This window comes from Microcaecilia unicolor, chromosome 6 (assembly GCF_901765095.1).
Source record: "Microcaecilia unicolor chromosome 6, aMicUni1.1, whole genome shotgun sequence".
Taxonomy (NCBI): Eukaryota; Metazoa; Chordata; class Amphibia; order Gymnophiona; family Siphonopidae; genus Microcaecilia; species Microcaecilia unicolor.
The window spans coordinates 43,999,399-44,015,883 of NC_044036.1; the positions used below are offsets into that span (position 1 = coordinate 43,999,399).

At 41.7% G+C, this 16,485-nt stretch overlaps 1 protein-coding gene across 8 annotated transcripts in view; it reads left to right on the plus strand.

Annotated features, from left to right (window-relative positions):
• SGIP1 (SH3GL interacting endocytic adaptor 1) overlaps nt 1-14,793 on the plus strand; it is a 247,057-nt gene extending 232,264 nt beyond the window's left edge. For all 8 annotated transcript variants that reach the window (XM_030207461.1, XM_030207464.1, XM_030207465.1 and 5 more), the window contains 3 exons: nt 3,831-3,895; nt 8,183-8,347; nt 14,717-14,793. In XM_030207461.1, the coding sequence (XP_030063321.1) occupies nt 3,831-3,895; nt 8,183-8,347; nt 14,717-14,739 (253 nt within the window). In that variant the 3' untranslated portion in view covers nt 14,740-14,793. The remainder of the gene's footprint in view (nt 1-3,830; nt 3,896-8,182; nt 8,348-14,716) is intronic.
• The last annotated feature ends 1,692 nt before the right edge of the window (nt 14,794-16,485 follow it).

Here is a 16,485-nt window from a genome sequence, read left to right on the forward strand (position 1 = left end):
AACAGAGGGAAGGATTGGGGAGAGAGAGGGAAAACAATAGAGGGAAGGATTTGGGAGAGAGAGGGAAAACAACAGAGGGAAGGATTGGGGAGAGAGAGAAAGAGGGAAAACAACAGAGGGAAGGATTGGGGAGAGAGAGAAAGAGGGAAACCAACAGAGGGAAGGATTGGGGGAAAGAGGGAAAACAACAGAGGGAAGGATTTGGGAGAGAGAGGGAAAACAACAGAGGGAAGGATTTGGGAGAGAGAGGGAAAACAACAGAGGGAAGGATTGGGGAGAGAGAGAAAGAGGGAAACCAACAGAGGGAAGGATTGGGGAGAGAGGGAAACCAACAGAGGGAAGGATTGGGGAGAGAGAGAAAGAGGGAAAACAACAGAGGGAAGGATTGGGGAAAGAGGGAAACCAACAGAGGAAAGGATTGGGGGGAGAGAGAGAAAGAGGGAAACCAACAGAGGAAAGGATTGGGGGGAGAGAGAGAAAGAGGGAAACCAACAGAGGGAAGGATTGGGGAGAGAGAGAAAGAGGGAAAACAACAGAGGGAAGGATTGGGGAGAGAGAGAAAGAGGGAAACCAACAGAGGGAAGGATTGGGGAGAGAGAGAAAGAGGGAAAACAACAGAGGGAAGGATTGGGGAGAGAGGGAAAGAGGGAAAACAACAGAGGGAAGGATTGGGGAGAGAGAGAAAGAGGGAAAACAACAGAGGGAAGGATTGGGGAGAGAGAGGGAAAACAACAGCGGGAAGGATTGGGGAGAGAGGGAAAGAGGGAAACCAACAGAGGGAAGGATTGGGGAGAGAGAGAAAGAGGGAAACCAACAGAGGGAAGGATTGGGGAAAGAGGGAAAACAACAGAGGGAAGGATTGGGGAGAGAGGGAAAGAGGGAAAACAACAGAGGGAAGGATTGGGGAGAGAGAGGGAAAACAATAGAGGGAAGGATTTGGGAGAGAGAGGGAAAACAACAGAGGGAAGGATTGGGGAGAGAGAGAAAGAGGGAAAACAACAGAGGGAAGGATTGGGGAGAGAGAGAAAGAGGGAAACCAACAGAGGGAAGGATTGGGGAAAGAGGGAAAACAACAGAGGGAAGGATTTGGGAGAGAGAGGGAAAACAACAGAGGGAAGGATTTGGGAGAGAGAGGGAAACCAACAGAGGGAAGGATTGGGGAGAGAGGGAAACCAACAGAGGGAAGGATTGGGGAGAGAGGGAAACCAACAGAGGGAAGGATTGGGGAGAGAGAGAAAGAGGGAAAACAACAGAGGGAAGGATTGGGGAAAGAGGGAAACCAACAGAGGAAAGGATTGGGGGGAGAGAGAGAAAGAGGGAAACCAACAGAGGGAAGGATTGGGGAGAGAGAGAAAGAGGGAAAACAACAGAAGGAAGGATTGGGGAGAGAGAGAAAGAGGGAAACCAACAGAGGGAAGGATTGGGGAGAGAGAGAAAGAGGGAAAACAACAGAGGGAAGGATTGGGGAGAGAGGGAAAGAGGGAAAACAACAGAGGGAAGGATTGGGGAGAGAGAGAAAGAGGGAAAACAACAGAGGGAAGGATTGGGGAGAGAGAGGGAAAACAACAGCGGGAAGGATTGGGGAGAGAGGGAAAGAGGGAAACCAACAGAGGGAAGGATTGGGGAGAGAGAGAAAGAGGGAAACCAACAGAGGGAAGGATTGGGGAAAGAGGGAAAACAACAGAGGGAAGGATTGGGGAGAGAGGGAAAGAGGGAAAACAACAGAGGGAAGGATTGGGGAGAGAGAGGGAAAACAATAGAGGGAAGGATTTGGGAGAGAGAGGGAAAACAACAGAGGGAAGGATTGGGGAGAGAGAGAAAGAGGGAAACCAACAGAGGGAAGGATTGGGGAAAGAGGGAAAACAACAGAGGGAAGGATTTGGGAGAGAGAGGGAAAACAACAGAGGGAAGGATTGGGGAGAGAGAGAAAGAGGGAAACCAACAGAGGGAAGGATTGGGGAGAGAGGGAAACCAACAGAGGGAAGGATTGGGGAGAGAGAGAAAGAGGGAAAACAACAGAGGGAAGGATTGGGGAAAGAGGGAAAACAGAGGGAAAGATTGGGGAGAGAGAGGGAAAACAACAGAGGGAAGGATTGGGGAGAGAGAAAGAGGGAAAACAACAGAGGGAAGGATTGGGGAGGGAGAGAAAGAGGGAAAACAACAGGGAAGGATTGGGGAGAGAGGGAAAAACAGATGGAAGGATGGGGAGAGAGAGGGAAAAACAGATGGAAGGATTGGGGAGAGAGGGGAAAACAGATGGAAGGATGGGGATAGAGAGAGAGGGAAAACAGGGAAGGATTGGGGAGAGAGGGGAAAACAGATGGAAGGATGGGGATAGAGAGAGAGGGAAAACAGGGAAGGATTGGGGAGAGAGAGAAAGGGAAAACAACAGAGGGAAGGATTGGGGAGAGAGGGAAAACAACAGATGGAAGGATGGGGAGAGAGGGAAAAACAGATGGAAGGATGGGGAGAGAGGGGAAAACAGATGGAAGGATTGGGGAAAGAGAGAGGGAAAACAGATGGAAGGATGGGGAGAGAGAGGGGGAAAACAGATGGAAGGATGGGGAGAGAGAGAGGGAAGATGCTGGATGGAAGAATGCAGAAAGAAATAGGGGAGACACTGGAAGGATGGGGAGAGAAAGCAGAGCTGCTGGATGGAAAGGGGAATAGAGAAAGACTGGAGAATAAGAGGAAGGGGCATGGGGAGAACAAGGGTGAGGAAAAGATGAAAAGCCACAGGTAGATGAAGGAAATTAAAGAATGGATAGTAAGAATGAATTAAATCTGGACAGAGAGAGAGCCTGAAAAATATTGAAGAAAGCAAAGAAAAAGGAGACAAAAATGACAAATGGCACAGAAGAGTTAAGCGAAAAGAAAAGAAAGCAGAATCACAGACTGGGACCAATATGGAAAGAAAAACAGTCACCAGACAACAAAGGTAGAAAAAAATCATTTTATTTTCATTTTAGTGTTTGTAATTATGTCCAATTTGAGAATTTACATTGGCTGTCTTATTTTGCACTGGGTATACTGGAGCTGTAAGAGCTTACAGAGATTATTTATAATGAAAAAAATCACTTTATTTTTTTCTCCTATAGTACTATAATATTTTCAATGATGTCTGTTTATATGCGCCATGGCTGGTATAGGGGGTGTGGTTAATGTGGGTGTGGCTATCATAGGGGTGGAGCCATGTGTGGTGACCCCGCCCATAATGAGTACCGGCACCTTTTTTTCTACAAAAAAAGCACTGAGCGTTGATGACCTGGCTCTCTCTCGCTCTCCTACATGATCCTGATCACCCCTTTTTCTTACCCTGCTGTCTGACTACGAAACCCTTCAAATGTGAAATCATGGGCTTGGGCCCTGGCAGTCTTGCTGGCATTCCCACAATATACTACTGCTGGCACTTCTGAAGACATGAAATGCTTGTTAGCCTTTTTTTTTTTCATGGGTATCCATGGAGTGGCTCTCATTTCACACAGATCACTGAACATCTTTCCCTAAGCATTCCCTTGCAGAGTTATGTATACAAATTTCTATTATTTGGGGCCATTCCTTGAGATTTTAAGAGGGATATCTGATAAGAGAATTAAGAAGATGTTTTAATGTTTCATTTAGATACAATTTAGTAAAGGAGATTTGGGGAGTTAATGATCACATGGTTACATTTCCTCCCTAAAGAATCTCCCCTGTAGGCTTTTAACTTCATTCATTTCAGTGCAATAAGATTTGAAGTTTTTTTTTACAGAAGAGTCCATTACAGCCAAGGCTGATGTTAAATTAAATCAAACAATGATTGCAATTAACTAGTAGCTGTTTATTTTCAGGAGTGCTGAACAACAAAGGATATTGTGGAAGATCCCTGATATCTCTCAAAAATCAGAAAATGGAGGTAATTTTAATATAGACTGTATTTAATTGAGCTTAATTTTAAATCTTAAGTTTCCACGTGTTAACTATTACCATTTACAAAGACACAGGCTCTGTTAACTGTAGGTTTTCATTGCATTAGTCTTTCCAAAACAGAAGTAAAATACCAGTAAACTAAGGCACGTACGTACTATGCATTGTTCCTATTGAAAGAAAATAGGAAAACTTCCTTAGTATATTTTGTCCTAAGATTTAAAAAAATCATAATTTGAAATTTTGTTGTGCAGCAGGCATTAGTAGCTGAGATGTCCAGATTAATTAAAGCATCAATAGCTCTGGATTATTCTTCATAGGCAGAACTTTGTTAGCCTATGCCATCAGCTCCAATCCAGTTCATAAGGAGGAAACTTTCAAAGCACTTATGCATGTGACAAGTGTTTTATGCTGAAAACTGCTGTCCCTCAAGGTGGCTAGAAGTCCATGCATTGAGAGGAAACTGGCCCAGTGGTATGTTTAGGTTGGGGGAGGGGGGAAATAACATGTGTAGACCGTGTGTGGTATCTTCCACGAACAATAGTACTCACAGCAAAAGCAAGCATAAATGTTCATGGGTACAAGTCTCAAAGTGAAAGGACATGCATGCATTTTCTTTGGAAACTGGTGTAGTCTGTGGGTAAAATGTATCTGCAGACTTGGAATGCAGTTTGTTCTTTAAGGGAGCAATATTTAATCTTCAAAAAAGATTTAGGGGTCATTTTACTGAGCTGTGGCAAAAAGTGGCCTTAGCATGCTCTTACACACATTTTTCCCACATAATAAGGCCACAGCCATGAAAATGGCCTTTTGTATTAATGACCGTGTGCTAATGTTACCATTAGTGTATGGACATTAAAAAAATTTACTGCGTGAGCACATACTGCAACCCATTTTGTAGGTGGTAAGGGCTCACGGGCATTCCTGTGGTAATATAGATACGCTGTTTAGTGTAGGAACACCCACTCTCTGCCGCCTGACACACTCCCTCAAAATAATTAAAAATATTTTTTACTGTGTGGTTAGTGAGAGCAGATTTGGCAGTTAACAGAGGACACCTGGGCGCATCCTGCAGTACACCATTTAAGCTGCATTACGCTTAGTAAATGGGCCCCTTTGTTGCTTGCTGTATCCCTGGATTTGGAAACTATCCATTCTCAGCAGCTATGTATAGCCGCCTAGGTTCACTAGATCACTCTATTTAGCTGCTTTTGAAATAGTCAGTCCCAGGAGAATAAAGTATGCCCCTAAGATTGAATTTTAAAACACACACACATAATTCCACCCCCTATAACTCCCAACTACTTAAACAACAAAGTCAAGTTGGGAAGGTACTTTTTACTTAAGAAAATTTTCAAAGAGAAACTACTCAGCGAATTTCTCTTTGAAAATTTGCTCAGGTTATGCAGGTAGAAACATTTGCAAAAATTACCCCGTTGATTAACAGTGTCAAATAATCTTTCCATATTTTTGTATCTGCATGCCTTTGAGTTTTGAAGTAGGGAAAAAAGGTGGGGATACTTCCTTCCTTTCTGGTTCTTTCAATATTTCGCCCTTTCAGTACCCCACGCTCTTTATCTGTTTTCTCCCTTTCTTTTCTTCCAGATCATCTGTTCCATTAATATCCTTATTCATTATTATTTCTCTCTTCTCTGTTTTCTTCTGTTTATACATCTGTGTCATTCCTTCCTCTTTCCTCAGTAGCTTTGTCTTTTCCTTTAGTGTTCCTCCTCTTCTCTCATTGTGTCCATTCATGTTCTTTTTTTCCCATCTGCTTTTTTTTCCCCCATTCATCTCCTTCACACAGCCAGTCCAAGGCTATGCTATGGCGAACCTTTAGCCTTGCACCCCTCCTCCCATAATCCAGAATCTCCCTTTCTCTTCCCATCCACCCTCATGTCCAGCATCTCCTCTCCCCTTCCCCACACTTTCCCCTCCCCTTAGCCAGTATCTCCCTTCTATACCACTTCTTCCTCCCAACTAGTGGCCAGCATCTCTCTTTCCCCTTCCCTCTCCCCCCTCCATGTCCAGCATTTTATCTCTCCTTCCCTCTCTCCCTGCTCCCCCTTTTCCATCACCCCCCCCCCCTTTTTTTTCTTCTCCATTCCATGCCTGCTGAAGTATGAGGCAACATTTATATGAAGATTAGTGCAACAGAAGGCCTGTCATTAGAGGCTTGTGCATGAGTGATAATAAGTCCTGCCTCCTCCAGTGAGACTTCTTGTTGGAGGTGATAGGACACAGCAGTGCTTGAGTGTGGACCTGTGCTGAAAGACCCACCACTGAGCTAAGAGCCCATGTGAAATTCACAAGACAAACTGCCATTCCCCAGATTCTGCTGCTCTTGGTGGACCTATAGTTTGCCTAATATAGGGCCTTCCATGCTCCTTCCCATTCCGATTTTCAAGCTCCTCTTTCCCCCACTTCCCCATAGATTGTTCACCTGTGCCCTCAGTCTTCCCCTCATATTCTTCTCTTTCCATTATTCATGTTCCTTTCCCCTCCTGGGCCTCAGCAGTGCATTGCTGATGACTGTGCTGTTTTTCCCTCTCCTCCCCCCACCCCCCGTGGACAAACTGACTATTGGGATAATAGGCAGTGCCCGAGGGCCCACTCTATCCTACCCTCCATTTAGTTTAATCACTTTTGATAGATGGTTAGGGGCCTGTGACCTTCATTGTCTGGTGGCCCTGATCACTGTCAGTCCGCCGATCCACATCTCTTTAGACAGAAAATATATGGGGAAATAGCTGCTATGCACGTGACACATTGCCAGTTGCTGGTGCTATAGGGAAAGGTGGTAAGGACTGTGCTGTGGCCAATACTTTGAAGGAAAAGATACAGAGTTGGCTGATGCCACCATGTGAGGGTAAAGAAAGAGCAACAGCAGAATCGCTGTTACACCTTCCTTTTTTCCACCAGACTGAAATACAAAAATTGTGAATTACACTGGAGCCCAGTTGAGTTTGGTTATTCATAATACTTTCTCAGTGACTATGGTGCTCTGCAACTGATCACTGCCACAAAAAAAGATGAATGTTTCTTGTAGAAAAGAGATTGTTTAAATATAGAAAAGAATAAGAGTTGAAATGCAACAAAGAGTTTCACGACAACTCTGTGCTCTAAGCACAAGGCTGCACTGCTAGTTCCCTTTTCCATTTGTGTGTTTTTAATGCAATGCCGGTAAGAGCATGTGCAAATAATTCACTTTTTCACAAAGATGATACAGTGTATGTTTATGTACAGTCTGTATGTTTTATGGTTTTTGAATGACTGTGGAGCCTACACAATTAAACTGTTGAAATTCTGATGTGATGATGATCTCCTACAGAAATTCAAAAAACATTATTACTCTGGCATGTAAAGTCTACATTCAAGCAAAGTGCTGCTGACCAGGTTGGCCTTATGTTGACGGACATCTAGGTGCAAAAGATTCTGCATTCCTTGCCACCACCTCTTTCCATTGTGTTTTGATTATGATGTATTACCATTTATGGTGGTAAATATTTGGAAACATTTTTATTTAAAAAAATATTTGAGAGATTATTAATTCAGTATCATTTTTTTCATTAATATTGAAATTGTTTTCTTTTGTCAACTGCCTTGGATCTTTGGGATTGGATGGAATTACAAGTGTTAGAATGGAATAGAATTTTTTCTGAACCACTGCAAGTTGAATTATGTCCAAAGAAGGTGGTATACAAATACACCATAACAAATTAATTCAGTATTCTAAATGTGATGTTACTTCATACATAAAATAAACCTCCAGTATGATACATTATTTAATTCATACATTTAGTTTTACTTTGGTAGATTCTTTAATTACCTTCCTTCTGAGGTGCAATCAAAGCAGTTTATATATCACATAAGGTACTCTATTTTTTCTGTCCCTAGTGTCCCACCTGGGGCAATGGATGGTTAGGTGTCTTGCCCAGGGTCACAAAGAGCGGCAGTGGGAATTGAACCAAGTTTTCCTGATTCTCAGTCCACTGCACTAAACATTAGGCTACTCTTCTACTGCAGCAGTACACTCTCACAGGAATTGGTGGGCCTCCACATCCTTTTGCCTCAGGCCTCCATTTATGGCCATAGTAAAATAAAAGGGACTATTTGTGGAGACTTGGTGCAATGCATCTGATGAAACTCATCTCCTTCATAAGATCATCTATAAATATATACCCAGAATTTGCACATAACTGTATAAATAACACCCAAGAAACTTTTTATTTCATACATTCTTTTATAAATACTTTGTTTTCTCTTTCCTGAAAAGGTGTGGGTTCTTTGTTGGCAAGATTCCAATTATCCGAGGGCCCAAGCAAACCAGCACCATTAGTGGTACAGTTCAATAGTGAAGGCAGTACTCTTTCTGGCTGTGACATTGAACTTCTTGGAGCAGGGTATCGGTTTTCGCTCGTTAAAAAGAGATTTGCGGCAGGTAATCTGTCCAACAATTTGTATTTTTCCAGTGATCATTGTAGCAAATGGTGAAATTTGGACTTACCTGTTAATTCCTTTTCTTGAGCCCTGCTAGACAGTCCATAGAAGGGAGTTATTCCCCCTTGCCTGCAGGTGGAGACAGAGAAAAAAAGCTCAGAGCTGACTTATTTATTTATTGGGTTTATTAACCACCTTTGTAAAGAGATTCACCCAAAGATGTATTTTACTGCTTTACTGTTTGTTAAGATTTATTTACTGCCTTTTTGAAGAAATTTACCAAAGATGATATACAGCAAGAATAAGCAGAACATAGGCAGTAGACAATTACAACAGTAAACATACCCAAAATAACAATACACATTGTGGCATAGTATGTTACTTACAATGTCAACACAACTGATATTAAAACAGTATAGGTGTAACATAGATGAGATAGATTAACAGGAGTTAGACAGAAATATGGGTGATTAACGTAAAGATAGCACATGAAGTCAGAAATGGTGCAGGATAAGGATTTCTGCTAGGATGGAAGTGGATAAGCAAGGCCCGCTACTGTATTTGCAGCTGGTATGTCACTAGCTAGTTGCTTCTTCAATTAAGGGCTTGAGAGAACAGCCAAGCTTTCACCTGCTTCCTGAAGTAGAGATACTCTTGCATTAAGCAAAGCCTTTCTGGGAGTGCATTCCAGAGTGTGGGGACTACTCCAAAGAAGACTTGTTGCCTGGTGTCACACTGAGTGATTTTCTTTGAAGAGGGTGTGGTTAGCAGGTATTCCTTGGGAGAACTTTAGTGACATTGGATATGTGTGGAGGGAGATCCTGTTCTTCAAGCACTCTGGCCCATTTCCTTTAAGGGCCTTGGAAGATCAAACAGATTTTAAATTATTAGTATATGATATACTATGATATGCTAATATTGTCGTATTCCACAATATTTCTGAAGGATTACAATAAAATAAGAGCTTCCACAAAACAAGATTTACAGTCAAATATCAAAATCTCTCCTGAAGATTAATCCAGATCATTTACAGAGAAAAAAATAGGTTTTTAAATTTTTACGAAATAAAAAATAGGAACAGGATCTTTTGATTTGGATTGGTAAGCAATTCCAGAGGGTGGGGCCCACAACACTAATATTCCCCCCTTATTTGTGCATGGAAAAATCACTTTTGAAATTTAAAACCAGTTAAAATCATACTTTTATGAGAGAACCTACAGATCCTAAACGACGATTAGCAGCTCTGGAACTCTGGTGATGCAATGTTCCATAGCGTGCGGATCACTCACTCTTTCTCCTTCTCTTTGTTCACTTCTTTCTGATTGATGAAATGTAATTTCCTCTCCTTTCTCTTCTACTTACTTTCTAATTTTATTTTGCATTTGTTTAACCGCATAGCTGTGACTATGATAGGCGGCATATCAAAAATAAATTGAGCCTTGAACCTTGATCCATTTATCGCCGTTTTGTATTGGTAGGCAGTGAAGTTTTTGCAGGAATAGTGTGATGTGATTATATCACTTACAACCTTCTGTCAGTCATTCTGCAGCATTCTGAATCAATTGGAGTTAATACAGACTCTGTACTCGCACCAGTGCAGTGTAATCTGGCTTTGATGTTATAATGTGAAGTACTATGACAAGACTTGCCTTCTCAATGTGTGGAGAGAGATGGCATTGTTATCACAGATGATTGAGGCAGCTTCTAAAGGTTGCTTGGATTTGGGGGATAAGCATAAGTGTTGAGTCTAGCGGTATCCAAGGTTCCTGACCTGTGATTTAAGGGGGAATTCATAGCTCCCAAAAGGAATTTTAATGTTAGGTATGCGACCGCTTATGTTGGGGACCCATAGGAGCTCAGTTTTGCTTGGGTTCAGGCAAAGTTTGTTGTTTTTAGCCCATTCTTTAAGCTTTGTTAAAAAGGTACTCGGTTTATTCAGGACTATAAGTAAATCTAGTTCAACGAGTATGAGCAGCTGCACATCATCTGCATAGTATCCATCAACTGAATCAGCTCAGCTAGTGGCTTGAGGTAGATATTAAACAAAATAAGTGATACTCAATCCATGTGGTGGTCTGCAGGTCAGCACCCATGGTGGCAATGAGGTACTGCTGAACATATGGACTATTGCCTAGCAGTATTGCACCACTGAAAACTATTTCTACCAGTCGTGTTAGCATGATGTGGTCTACAGTGTCAAGAACAACTGAGAAATCCAGCAGTACTAATAGAGATGCAAATCCCTGTCACAATTTCTATGAATGAAGATCATCTAGTGTGGATGTAAGGACCATCTCCATTCCATAACCAAGTATGAATCTAGATTGGCATGGATCTAGCCAGTTTCTCTCTTCTAATCAATCATTTTACTGAATGCAGACTGTTTGTTTTATAACATAGTAACATAGTAGATGACGGCAGAAAAAGACCTGCATGGTCCATCCAGTCTGCCCAACAAGATAACTCATATGTGCTACTTTTTGTGTATACCCTACTTTGATTTGTACCTGTGCTCTTCAGAGCACAGACCGTATAAGTCTGCCCAGCACTATCCCCGCCTCCCAATCACTGACTCTGGTACAGACCGTAAAAGTCTGCCCAGCTCTATCCTCGCCTCCCAACCACCGGCTCTGGCACAGACCGTACAAGTCTGCCCAGCACTATCCCCGCCTCCCTACCACCAGCCCCGCCTCCCGATCTTGACTAAGCTCCTGAGGATCCATTCCTTCGGAACAGGATTCCTTTATGCTTATCCCACGCATGTTTGAATTCCGTTACCGTTTTCATTTATAAGCTTTCCTAGCTTCTTCTAGTCAAGATTGTTCTTCTTTAGCAGAGGACTCACCCCTGCCCTTTTTTAATGCTGTTGGTAGCTGCCCATTAGAGAGTTCATTATTTTTGTGGCCTCTTCTGTGAGATCCCTGCTGGCTTGCTGCACTATTTTTTGATGGGCAGGGGTTGAGGAATCAGGTGATTGGTTGTAGGCCTTTCAGGATTTTGTTAAAACCCTCCTCTATTGGCAACCTGGTCTGATTTATGAAATTGGCCAATCAGGAATGGCATGTCACGTTTTTCCCGTTATATAGATCCCTTGTTTTGGGAGTGAGGCTTTGAGCCCCTAACATCCAAGGCCACAAGACCACATTTTTTCTTAGGAATTAAGAGGGCTTCCATAAGCTCCAGAAGCTAGAAAACGCTAAATTATTTTTCAAGCTAATCATCAGTGTAGGGATTCCACACCTGCAGTACTCTGGCTGCAGCCAAACTGAGAGAAAAGGGCCCAGAATGCTTCACATGTATTTTTGGCGCAAAGTGGCACTAAAATGGCTGTTGACCAAGTCTTATTCTGTGCACACTGGACAGGCCACAGCTCACTCTGAGGAACCCCTCCAACGTCTGGTTTGGTTGGTTCTAAACCTCCACAAACTGTGCCTGCTTGCCTGCCTGTTTCCAAGCCAGACCAAATGCACCAGCTGGCACACTGAGCTGCCGTGACTTAACCTGCAGTGCATTACTTTCCTTTTTTCTTGAGATATTTTGCTGTACTTTATAACATTTGATGACATACCTCACTCACCAAATTTGCTCAGTGCAATTTACAATTAAATTAATATTTGACATAATATAAAACATAGAATTCCCTCCCCCTTATTTACCAGCTTATTATATCCCCACACCATAAGATTTATAGCCAAACATCAGTTCCCAGTCTGGAACGTCCTTTCGTAAAACCATGCTTTTTAAATTTCTCATAATACTGTATTTGCCATTCCACAACGTAGGGCCCAGTACTCTGAATGATTACATATGCTGCAGTTTAAGTCCACTTGGTACGACAAGCTACTTTGTTGGGAAGGTGGTAGTTATCTTAAAGGTTCATACACTTTTAAAAGATATCATCAATACACAGGCCATTCAAAACACAGCAATTTGAAACAAACTCACTGCTCAATTGGCAACCAGTTCAACTGTGCTAGGATAGGATCATATGCTTTTTTTTTTTTGTTCAACAAAAGTCAAGCAGCAGTGTTTTACCTAACTGCAGTCTTTTCAGCTGATATTTTGAACACAAGGAGGGAGATCAGATTACACCTGCCTACCTGGTCCATGCTTGCTTGCCTCCCTTCTCCAAATGCCCCAGCTAATATATTGAACCGCTATGACTTAACTGCAGCGCAACACATCACCCATTCCCCTTTTCTTCCAGACATACTGGAAGCAAGAGGAGAGAGAACAGATTGCATTCACCTATCTGGTTCCTGCTCGCTCCTGCTAACACACTGAACTGCCTTGATTTTCCTGCAGTGTGTCATCTTCCTTTTTATCCAGCAATACTGAAGCAAGGAGAGGGGACGTCATTATGCCTCTCCCCTCCCTTTCCCAACCTTCAGGTCCTCTGACCAATTCAAATACAACAAAACAAAACACCATAGGAAACCAGGAGGCATCCTGAGAAGAGGTTACTCTATCAGTAGCACCACCCAATATTGAACCCATTGGTGTGGGAACAAACCCCAAGGACTGTTGCCTGCAACATCCCCTGGACTCGGTCAATGCTCCTCTGGGAATCTGGTCCTACAGCCTTCCCGAGAGTAGCCTACTTGTAGTTGTTGCACCAGGCCACATGTCTGCACCTTCTGCTGAAGTCAGGAAATACTGGGGAGCTGAAGGAAGTATCAGTTTCCTATTAGGGGAGTGAAGTCAGCTCTGAGCTTTTTTTTCTCTGGCTCCATCTGCTAGTAGGGAAACATAACACACTTATCTGGATTGGTCTGGCATGGATGGTAAGGAAAATATATTTAGTTAGTTATTTGATGGTTAAAATAATTTTAGAAGTGGCTTGCGCACAAGTACACTGTTTTACATGCTCAAGTAGGCACTTATAAAATCATAGCACCTACTATTATGTGACATAAGCATAGACATCCCTGGGGGGAGTAGAGTGGAGGGATTGTGAGTAGGATCTGTACTTCCACATGTATTTTATAAAATATACACATACATGCACACAAAGTTATTCCTGTCTTGGGGCAGCTGAAAATTTGTGTAGGAGCTTTCGAGCAAGCTAGCTCATAAAGGCGTGTATATTTTCTTTACAAAATAGGTGCACTACTTGAGCACATAAAACACTGTTCTACACTCTGAAATTGCTTATACAATTACCCCAAGAAAGAGCCAAGAAAACAGCAAGCTATGTTGAAGAACATAGAAAGCACTACCACTTTAACTTAAATTCATCCTACAGATGATAAATATTCCTATAATTCAGCATTTATACTATGGCACAGGAGACTGGTCATAGTGTCCTGAACAGCAGAACCAGCAAGGCTTGAGAATCCCATGTTGGTGATGTGCTTATGTTTGAGAGAGGCAACCCTACTGGCAGATTGGCACTGAAGGAGTCACTCTTGGAAGGGAGTTCTCCTTATGCATTCAATTGGCAAGGGAACTTGACTCAATCCCTGGGGAAATTGTGGGTGCTAATGGTGATGGTCCCCTCACCCCCCACTGCCAATATGAGTCCACCTCTCCAAGTAAAAAGGCAAACTTCACCTATAGAAAAAGGATCAATATACACTTCACACGTAGAATTAGGTTGACTGTTCTATCAGAAAGTTGTGTGCTTAATACTGATAGAACAGTTCAAAACTATCTTTCCCCTATCCTATCACAGATCCTTTCTATCTCTAACAGTCTTTTAGAAATTCTACACAGCTGTGTAAGGTCTCTAGAGGGCTGTAAATCAAATACTAATACATTTGAAACATGAAAGCACAGGTTTAGAATAAGCAACATTGACAGAAGTCACAGAATGTTTTTAATATCCAAACACCTCTCTAAGCTAAGCAAAGAGATATCTAGTTCGAGACAAGAAAAAGACACACAGGCTGTTTTGAATTCAAATGTAGCACTTGTATTTGTTTGTCTCTTGCAACAAGTGTACATTTCCCAAAATAGAGAGGGAGTACCACATGAACATAAACTTTACAAAAAGCAACAAAATAGCTTGGTAGAGTGCATTTCTTTATCCAACTAATTAATGATTAAGGGAGTCTTTTACTAAGGCGCGCTCACGTTTTTGGTGCACACTGAAATTGTAGGCGCGCTAAACGTTAGAGACGCCAATGCATTCCTATGGGCGTCTCTAATGTTTAGCGCACCCACAATTTTAACGTGCACTAAAAACATGAGCGCGCCTTAGTAAAAGATTCCCTAAAGTTGTAAGCTTTCAGAATAATTTAAGGAAATGTTAACCTACATTAGCTTGACAGTGGGCACTTCCAACTACTTTCTGTCTTTTAACACCGTGCTTGTATTGGTTTAGGCTTTCTCAGCAAGTCCACGTCACCGTGATCTCTTTTGATTTTAGGAAAATACTTGGCTGATAACTGATGGAAGCTTATGCATAAGTGTAAACCCTTGTAATGGAAGACGGCTGTGTGTGAACAAAGGGTTTTATTAGAGTTTAAAGGAAAGGAACTGAATTCTGCACTTCGGACACTTCAGCTGGAAGTGTGTTGATCACTTTCAGTATTTTATCCCTCAGAAACTAACAGTCTGTTGACCAGTCCTACAGTATTTACTTCTAGATGTAATATTGTTAATGGTTTTAAATTGTAATTATTGTATTTGTAAACTGTACTTATTCCAGTAAGGCTGTATTTTGGCAGTTAGAAACTTGAGTTTTAGCATTTTACCATTCATGAAATGAATGTAATTTAAACCATGGTACAGTATATAAACTTAATAGTAGTTCTGGTGAATGGCACAATGCTTACAGAGATAGATTACACTTTGTCAATAAATTTGATTTTAAAATAATAATAGTAAGAATTGTACAGGGAGTGTCTCGCAGAAAGAAAATTAAGCAGAGCATAGAAGCTGACCCTATTGGTTTAATTCCAAAACCAGAGAAAAAAAAGTCATCTTAATTTCTTGTACTACGTTTTTGTTTTTTCTTTTTATCCCAACAACATGGGAACAAGGATTTCCACATTTTTCTAAGCTAAGTTCAAATTTTAATTGTCCTAAAAATGCAGCTTTGCAAATCAGACCTTTAAAATATGTTGTAATGTATGGTGAAATAAACATATTTCGGAGAGTGGTTTCACTTTTGCTCTACACTGTACCAAATACATAGCTGTAAATTAGTAGAAGAAACAGTTTTAATTCTCTGAAGTACTTCTTAACACTGCCAATGGAAACTTTAATGTAGTCAAACGCGCATGTGACACGGGAATTCAGGTTTCTTCTATCACGTGTGTAGGTATTGCCAGTGATGAGAGCCGGTAGGTATGTAGGAGTCCAATCAGCTGAGGAATATACCAACAAAGTTGCAGGGCCATGATTTTCAAACCGGTCTCTTGTCGAGGTGGTACAATCAAAGCAGTTTACATTTATTATATAACAGGTACTTTCTTTGACCCTAGTGGGCTCACAATTGTTTCTGTACCAGGGGCAATGGAGAGTTAAGTGACTTGCCCAAAGTTACAAGGAGCTATGGTGGGAATCAAACCCAGTTCCCATGTTCTCAGCTCACTGCACTATTCATTAGGCCTCAAGTGCTTGCACAGGCCTCACTGCATGTACAAGGATTCCCTCTCACAGAGTGCTGAGAAAGCTGCAGTGGTATGATTTTATTAGTGTGTTGTTCATTGTAGTGGAGTCCATAGAGGACATAGTTATATTGGGCTGCCCTGTAAGCCAGTGGTTCTCAACCCAGTCAGTCAGATTTTCAAGATACCCACAATAAATTTGCATGAGATATATTCGCATAGAATGGAGGTAGTGTATGCAAATTTATCTCATCTCATGCATATTCATTGCAGATATCCTGAAAACCTGACTGACTGGGTTGAGAACACCCACTATAAGCCAACTAGGACTTAAAATAACAATTTTTTTTTTCTTTTTATACTAAATTTTGTGTGCCAACTTCAGATATGTGCGTTTTTTGGAACTGTAAATTTCCACTCAGAAAATAAGTAAATGTTTTAGTAACAAAGAACATAAGAGTTGCTCTACTGGGTCATACCAAAGGTCCATCTAGCCCTGTACCTGGTTTCCAACAGTGGCCAGTCTTGGTCACAAGTACCTGGCAGAGCCCCAAAATGTAGCAAGATTCCATACTGCTTACCC